Source organism: Limulus polyphemus, unplaced genomic scaffold (genome assembly GCF_000517525.1).
Source record: "Limulus polyphemus unplaced genomic scaffold, Limulus_polyphemus-2.1.2 Scaffold11023, whole genome shotgun sequence".
In the NCBI taxonomy this organism is placed as follows: domain Eukaryota; kingdom Metazoa; phylum Arthropoda; class Merostomata; order Xiphosura; family Limulidae; genus Limulus; species Limulus polyphemus.
Window position 1 is genome coordinate 3015 of NW_013676633.1, and position 8691 is coordinate 11705.

Here is an 8691-nt window from a genome sequence, read left to right on the forward strand (position 1 = left end):
TGAAGTATCATGTAGTAATTAGTATCATGGATAGTTTGAAGTATCATGTAGTAATTAGTATCATGGATAGTTTGAAGTATCATGTAGTAATTAGTATCATGGATAGTTTGAAGTATCATGTAGTAATTTGTATCATGGATAGTTTGAAGGAATGCATTTACACGCAATTTAATTTTCTGCTTAAAATATCAGCTTTGCTGCTTAAACATACGTTAACAAAGTAGAAGGGTTCACTGTTGTCAGTTTGTCCTTCAGTGGGTCAGCGGAAAGTTGACGGACTTATAACGCTAAAAGTCGTGGTTCGATTCCCTGTGATGAACATATCGCAGATAACCCATTGTACAGCACGTGCCAAAACAAAGAAACGAACTATTTATTTGTTTGATTAGAAAATACTGTCTCGACGCTAATACAATCTTTACCCATCGATAACGTCATGTTACGAACAGTGGAAAGTTTTAATGATAGGCTAATAAAAAAAAGTCCATCCAGCCCCCGAATATAATAACAGTTCTTTGATTAAGCCACCTGCCACATATGAGGCTAAATCATCCGGAATAAGGATGAAACCAAATCGTTTCGGTTACAAATACAGTTACTTATTTTCTTGTAACACAGTTATAGGTAGGTTACCAACGTTACATAAACACAAAGTGTCATAAGTATCTTACAAAGGTACGAATCCTTGATTGTAGCTGAACAAAAATACTGAGACTTACTCCAAGTTTGTAAGATGTTGTTGTAATTACTTCTTCCATGATCGTGATCGTTGGATAGACATTATTACGCAATACTTCCTGACATCCCACTTTCCATTGTGACAAACTGTTACAGAGGTTGTTGTTAGACCACAAAGGTATTTCACTGTACGTGGACGTCAGCTTCCAAGAAAACATAAAACATTTCAGTACACCAAAAACAGTTATTGTAGAAAAATTAGCAGGTCTTGCTAATTATATGGTTGAATGGGATTAATGTATTTGTTTGTTTGTTTGTTGTTAAGCGCAAAGGTATACAAAGGAAACGGTTATGGTTTATTCTTTGTGTGCATCTCTGTAAGAATGTCTCTCCTTGGAAACGGTTATTGGTTATTCTTTGTGTGCTTCTCTGTATGAATGTCTCTCCTTGGAAACGGTTATTGTTTATTCTTTGTGTGCTTCTCTGTATGAATGTCTCTCCTTGGAAACGGTTATGGTTTATTCTTTGTGTGCTTCTCCGTAAAAATGTCTTCCCTTGGTAACGGTTATGGTTTATTCTTTATGTGCTTCTCTGTAAGAATGTCTTCCCTTGGTAACGGTTATGGTTTGTTCTTTATGTGCTTCTCTGTAAGAATGTCTCTCCTTGGAAACGGTTATGGTTTATTCTTTATGTGCTTCTCTGTAAGAATGTCTTCCCTTGGTAACGGTTATGGTTTATTCTTTATGTGCTTCTCTGTAAGAATGTCTCTCCTTGGAAACGGTTATGGTTTATTCTTAATGTGCTTCTCTGTAAGAATGTCTCTCCTTGGAAACGGTTATGGTTTATTCTTTATGTGCTTCTCTGTAAGAATGTCTCTCCTTGGAAACGGTTATGGTTTATTCTTTAAGGTATAAATTATTCGAACAGGAATGCTACTGCCCAATAATGGGGATTTTGTAATAAACCAAATACAGATATGATAAACATGTAGTTCCTGGCGCCATATCACTGCATCAGAATTTCCATTGTTCTTAATCTTTGAGATTAACCCTTTTCATTTTGAACCTAAAGTCATATTAATTTTTCTGGCATCTTCAGACTGACTTAAGAGTAGAAAGAAATACATAAAATGTTTTAACAGTTTGAAAAGAACAACTCCAGTAAAACATTTCATATATTTGTTAAAAACCGTTTGGTAATAAATAGATGGAAACTGTGGCAGAAAACAAAAAGATTTTGTCATTTTCTATAACTAATAATCCTGGAAAAAACAACAGATACGAGTTTACCAAATTTATGTCCAAAGTAAATCTTTTCAAATCGATTTTCCTTAATGGTAAACATGTGGCTCAACAATGAGTTATCTGCGTTGTGCCCACCGCAGGAATTCAATTCCGGATTTTACTGAAACCTTTTCGCAGCAAAAAAAGGGACTTCAATAACTTTATTGATTGCAGTATACCTCCCCCCCCCCATCATCTTCGGGCTCTACTACAAACAAAAGCATTTGATGGATTTATCAATTACACATAATTTTTGGAACTTTTCGTCAAAGGGAAAATAGCGAAAGAGATACAAGTTAATAAAACAAAATAGGTCCTTGGAGAGTAGACTGCAGCTTTGCTGCCCTGTCAAAATATTTGGTTCTTCTTTTATTGGTAGTCATCTCAACTTCCATTGGCCACAGAGAATTTATCGATTGTAGAGCGGGTGACCAAAAGACTGATATACAGACAAAAGCTTATTTATCCTCAATACTTTTCCTGAATGAAACTCCTAAACTTGAGATTTTTTCTCAGTTTACAATAATATTTATGAAACTTTAATAACCTGACTGTTGCTAGCCACTTACGTCATAGCCAAGGATGTTTTAGGAGGGAATGAGGAGAAGAATATATCGGTTGGGTAAGTGGTTTTTCTACTGTCATTTTGTTTTCTATATATACAGTATTTATTGTACGGCTAGGCTGTTTTATGCTTTGCCATACAGAATAAGTTTAAAATATTATGACATGACCTCGATAAAAAACAACAACCAAAAACAATAAACATTTCTTTCACAAACTGATAAATTCGTAAGTTTAAAATAAATATTTTCAGGTTAATACACATTAGATAAAATAATAATCTTATTGAGCAAGCTCGACAACGTTGTTTATTTTCGTTGTCATGGTGACCGTAATTACATTTTGAAAAAAAGTCATTAATTGGCGTACTATAATACGTCAGTAATACACCAGATTATGACACTGTTGTTTTTTTTTTTGCATTTAACCTTTACTTTTCCTCTTTGTCCGAATTTTATCATTAATCTATCGTAATTACTTATTTTCATTTTCTATCCTTAGGCCATTAGTCCAAGTTGTTAAAATTATTTTATCTCTGTCCGACTACTGTCATTTTATTTTATGAAATAAAAAATACACACTAAATTATAAAATATTAAACGAAGAAAGAAACAAATGATAGGTAAAGCAAATAAAAATATCTTATGTTTAAATTTTTTTCTTCCTTAGAAAACCGGAAACAACGACATCTAACGGGAAAAACAGGTAACTCTGTAGGTAGTGATTACGTCACTAGTACTAAAAAAACATTTTTAATATACATTAGTATTCTCAGCTTTTCTTCGAAAATCTCTTAAGCAAGCTTCCATATAACGTGGATGTATTCTTCCGCCGCGGAAGCAAATATTCGGTGGACGTTGATTGGCTGCCTGAGTCCTCACGGCACGAGGATATTGGACTTTTGCTTGACCACAAGTCCCTTGAGTGGTTCCTATCAGCTGACTTACAGCTCTGATGTTTCCGTTTTCTTTCGCTTCTTTTTTCTCTGTGAGTTTTGCTACGACTTCTTTTTCGACTTGCGGCCTTACTTCGGCACATCTGACGAGAGAGTGCGCCATCTATGATGGACGTCTCTTGAAAGGTATTGTAAAAATCGAATCTATTTGAACGTTTGGACACAATAGGAACAGTTTCATTAGACACTTTATCAACCTCATGACTCCCGTGAACATTTAAAATTGGTGGCGGAACGTTACACAAACAGTGTTGGCGGTGGTTGACCGGATGAAGGGTCATCTTTTCGGCCAAAATAGAGCTCTTATTGTCAAATATTTCATTTTCATCTACCCAAACAACATCCGTGGACTGAAAGAATTCATTTATATTAGGTTCTGAAGTGGACTTACGCGGACTTGTCTCCACGTCACATGAACGTAACTTAGTTCCTGTGCCGTATTGGTATCTGACCTTTGATCTGCTTCTAAACTGGGCACGTAAATAGTCACTTTCAGTATTTTTGATAGCTGCCACGCCCAAACACTGGCCTTTTGGGTTCTCTCGATCAGATGTTGTTAGGTGAAACATCTGTAACCGCTGAAAATTCGCTTTCTTTCCGTTAGGCCAGTTGGCCGGTGACCTACTAAGACATCGGTAAACCAGGTGGTCAAGAACGTGTTTCTGGGCACCACCACTCGACACTTTCAAAGGATTAATGAAACCAAACGAGTCTGTACTTGTTTCTGTTACGCTCTGCGGCTGAGCATGAAATACTTCCCAAGACGTTGTGTTCTTGGTCGCGTGACTTCCTACTGCCAAACTCCCCTGGTCGTGAGTTGGCCACAGCCAAAGAGGGATTACTCTGGCTGCTGTGTCACGGGCTTCAAAGACCAACACGCATGTGGCAACAATTATAAATCCCCCTACACCCATAACCGCCGGACCTATATACGTCATACTGGTCAGCTTATACGTTTGACTAAAGTTTTCCACAAACTTTGTTCCATTGTCTTTTCTTTTTTCGTCTGGGTGAGTTGAGTAAAATCCTACAATGGCCATCCCTGTCCCTAAGAGAATAAGGAAGACGCCAATCGTCAGTGCTTTACAAGCTGACCATATACAGTGGTCAGTCACTTTTCCTCGAACGGCATTAAAACTCCATAAAATTGTAGCATCTGGTCTAATGACATTAATGTGGTTCTCATAAAGTTTATGTCTTTTTTCGTAAATTTTCTGAACGTCTTTCGATGAAATGGTAGTATTATTCTCTAACGAAAGGACGGCATGACTGTCATCTTTATTGTCTTTCTTCTGAAAGTTATTCGTACATTGAAAACCATTACCAGAACTCGTAGAGCAATTAATAACGCCATTTTACAGTTTTAACCATCTTTGAACTTTGCTGACGATTGTCAGAATCGTCTTCGGAATTAATCTAGTAACTCGAACCAGCAAGATCGTGTCTGTTAGAAGTCCCCATATTATTCCAATCGTTCAGACTTTCCCCAGAATAATGGGAAACCATCCCAATCTACTTCCTCTCTAGAAACTCCAGTAAGAATTATTTGTAAATTAACAAGATTATTCATTTATTTTTGGTAAAAGCAATCTTCAACCTTATTCGGCTTCTTCAAAACATCTGGTGTTACTGAGTTTATTTTACTAATAACGCTCGTAGTCGTTTTTCTCAAGGTTACTTGATAGATGACTTAGTAAAACATTTTATTATTTGTTATCTTCATGCTTTTTGTTTTCTTCAAAGATAAACTGCGTTGTTTTGCTTAATAACTGTTCTTTGTCTAATTTGAAAATCAGTCGCTAGGTGAGTTCCTGAAAAAAAAAGGCATAAAAAGGCTTAAGAAACATTACAATAGACTGTATAAAAAAATGTATTTTTTTGCATTTTGGGGGACTGTTAGTGTGAGATACGTTCTAACAACTGTTTTCAATTAACCGTGAAATAAATAAAACGTACCAACACAACTTTTACATTTATGTTAAAATAAGAACTACATCTTAATGAGTCTCATAAATTATTCATAATCGTATTTCATAATCGGATAATAAATTAAACACGCGTTTGTTTTGTAAAAAATAAGAAATAGAACGAGAATATTTTAAGTGGTAAAATATAATTGGATAAGAGAAACAGGCATTTAGGCTCGTCCCAAAACCAGTTATCTGTTATGACTAGGGATGTAGGGGTAGTAAAATTTAGCCCAATACTCAGCCGGGTACCTGTACATCCCAAGTTACGACAGTAACATTTTTAAAACTTCTAACCTCGTCCCCAAAACCAGTTCTATGTTATGACAGTAACATTGTCAAAATATCTAGCCTCGTCCTCAAAACCAGTTCTCTGTTATGACAGTAACATTTTTAAGATTTCTAGACTCGTCCCCAAAATCAGTGCTTTGACATTAGATTAACATTTTAAAAACCTCTAACCTCGTCTTCAGAAACAGTTTTTCGTTATGAAAGTAGCATTTTAGAAATATCTAGCCTAGTCCACAAAACCAGTTCTATGTTACGACAGTAACATTTTTAATACTTCTAACATCGTCTTCAGAAACAGTTCTTTGTTATGAAAGTAACATTTCAGAAATATCTAGCCTAGTCCACAAAACCAGTTCTATGTTACGACAGTAACATTTTTAATACTTCTAACATCGTCTTCAGAAACAGTTCTTTGTTATGAAAGTAACATTTCAGAAATATCTAGCCTAGTCCACAAAACCAGTTCTATGTTACGACAGTAACATTTTTAATACTTCTAACCTGGTCCCCAAAACCAGTTCTATGTTATAACAGTAACATTTTAAAAATATCTAGCCTCGTCCCCAAAACCATTTCTATGTTATGACAGTAACATTTTTAAAACTTCTAACCTCGTCCCCAAAACCAGTTCTTTGTAATGAGATTAACATTTTTAAAATCTCTAACCTCGTCTTCAGAACCAGTTATTTGTTATGAAAGTAACATTCTTAAAACCTCTAACCTCGTCTTCAGAACCAGATCTTTGTTATGACAGTAACATTTTAAGAATATCTTGCCTCGTCTCCAAAACCAGTTCTATGTTATGACAGTAATATTTTTAAAACTTCTATCCTCGTCTCCAAAACCAGTTGTTTGTTATGACAGTAACATTTTAGAAATATCTAGCCTACGCCTCAAAACCAGTTCTATGTTATGACAGTAACATTTTTTAAACTTGTAACCTCGTCTTCAGAACCAGATCTTTCTTATGACAGTAACATTTTAGAATATCTAGCCTCGTCTCCAAATACAGTTCTTTGTTACGACAGTAATATTTTAAAACCTCTAGCCTCGTCCCCAAAACCAGTTCTATGTTATGACAGTAACATTTTTAAAACCTCTAGCCTCGTCTCCAAATACAGTTCTTTGTTATGACAGTAACATTTTAGAAATATCGAGCCTCGTCCCCAAAACCAGTTCTATGTTATGACAGTAACATTTTAAAACTTCTATCCTCGTCTCCAAATACAGTTCTTTGTTATGTCAGTAACATTTTTAAAATATCTGCCACCGTCTCCAAATCCAGTTTTGTGTAATGACAGTAACATTTTAAAATCTCTAACCTCGTCTTCAGAACCAATTCCTTGCTATAACTTGTTCTTTTTTCCCCTCTACGAGGCTTCAGGCACGCAAAGTGATCATTAGCAAATCCAAAATACACGAAGAAAAGTAAAGGCAGAAGATAGGAAATAGGACAATGGGAATTTTCAAGGGAAGGAAATAATTGCAATAAAATAAAATGAAATCCATTTTTTAGCTCAGGATTGATTCCCTAAATTTCTTGAATAAATTTGGTTGAAAATGTCAGCAAAGTGAAATATAGATCTTGTTAAAACATTTGATTGAACTGTCGTAACAAAAGCAATATTTTGTCTCTCGGTTCGTAGTAAACAAAGTGCGAAACTTTGTCTGTGTTTTTAGGCCTGTCGTATTGTAATGTCAATGTTGACAGGTTCTGTGGAAGATTATAAAATATGCTAGCACTAATAGTATTAAAGGGTGATTTTGCAAGCTGTCACTAGTCACACGATATATTGAGTTGAAGCCTTACTTATGCTGTACAGGAATTATTTTCCTGAAAACACCACGACTACAAAAAAAAAGGACAACAACACTGCACTAATTTTAGGTTTTAATCAATAGAAAAGATCGTTTGTTACAAGTAATATGCAACAGAATAAACCTGCTGTAAAAATAAATAAAGTAAAATTAATCAACAATTGGTAAAGATATTTCAGTTTGTATCACGTGAAGTTTGACCACGTAAATAAAAAATATACACTGCATGGTAGATTGAGTATCAGTTACAGTAAAAATTATAAACTGTTACTGTTAAATTAATTTGAATCGATCAACAAGAAAAATAGCAAAGGTTTCTTTACCTTCAGCACAACAAAACAACTGGTTGCTAGGTTGTGGAAAGAAAGAGGTTTCGTAGCCAGGGCTTCAGCCTCTTCTTGTGGGGCATCTCGTCAGCTGAAACCATGAAAACCTCATAATTTAAGAACAGACATACCCAAATTTCTTGTTTACCTCTTGCAACTTCCGGTTCACCCAAGTGAAGAGTTTGTATGGACGTGTTGCTGTCAGCTGAGCTGCAAAGGTCTCTGGGCAATTTATACCTTCCGCGCAGACTCAGAAATCTCCTGGATACGATCAATGAGCGGTGAATTGTGTTCGTTTGCAGGAAAAATTAGGTTATCAAACTGAAAGAATTGAAATTAGAAGGATATGTTTTTTTTGCAACAAAAAGAAGAAAATAAAGCACGTGACATTTTCTATCAAATAACAGTACTGCTTCGTTTACTTATACTTCAAGAACGAACATAAAGCTAAACATATTACTCACCTCATGCAATTATTATTCAGTAAACTAAAGAGCACATGTGGTGCTACTCTCTGCCTATCATTCACATGTGGTGCTACTCTCTGCCTGTCATTCTAATTATGTCTATTCTAAGTAGATTACCTGTTTATTTATCGGGTTATCAAAACTAGTAATGATAATGCAAGCAGAATACAACGTATTTATTTATGTATTTTATTGAATAATGTATTGCTGTGTTATTCATACTTTATTATAAATAAGAAATAATAGCAAGTTTAAACAAAATTGTTAAAATAACGTATGTGATGAAACACAAACAGTTTAACAATATTACATAGTTCTTTGTCTTAAACTCTTCCTGAACAA

At 35.0% G+C, this 8691-nt stretch overlaps 1 protein-coding gene across 1 annotated transcript; it reads right to left on the bottom strand.

The window, feature by feature from the left end:
• Window positions 1–2810: 2810 nt before the first annotated feature.
• LOC111083750 lies at window positions 2811–8065 on the bottom strand. The gene is made up of 2 exons (XM_022380422.1): window positions 7880–8065; window positions 2811–5291 (listed from the first exon to the last, which is right to left on the bottom strand). The coding sequence occupies exon 2, from the start codon at window positions 4518–4520 to the stop codon at window positions 3297–3299; it is 1224 nt and encodes a 407-aa protein (XP_022236130.1). The 5' UTR covers window positions 4521–5291; window positions 7880–8065; the 3' UTR covers window positions 2811–3296.
• Window positions 8066–8691: the final 626 nt, after the last annotated feature.

Bases quoted from the DNA above. Each gene is read 5' to 3' on its own strand.
- LOC111083750 (XM_022380422.1), bottom strand. From the start codon at position 4,520: ATGGCCATTGTAGGATTTTACTCAACTCACCCAGACGAAAAAAGAAAA.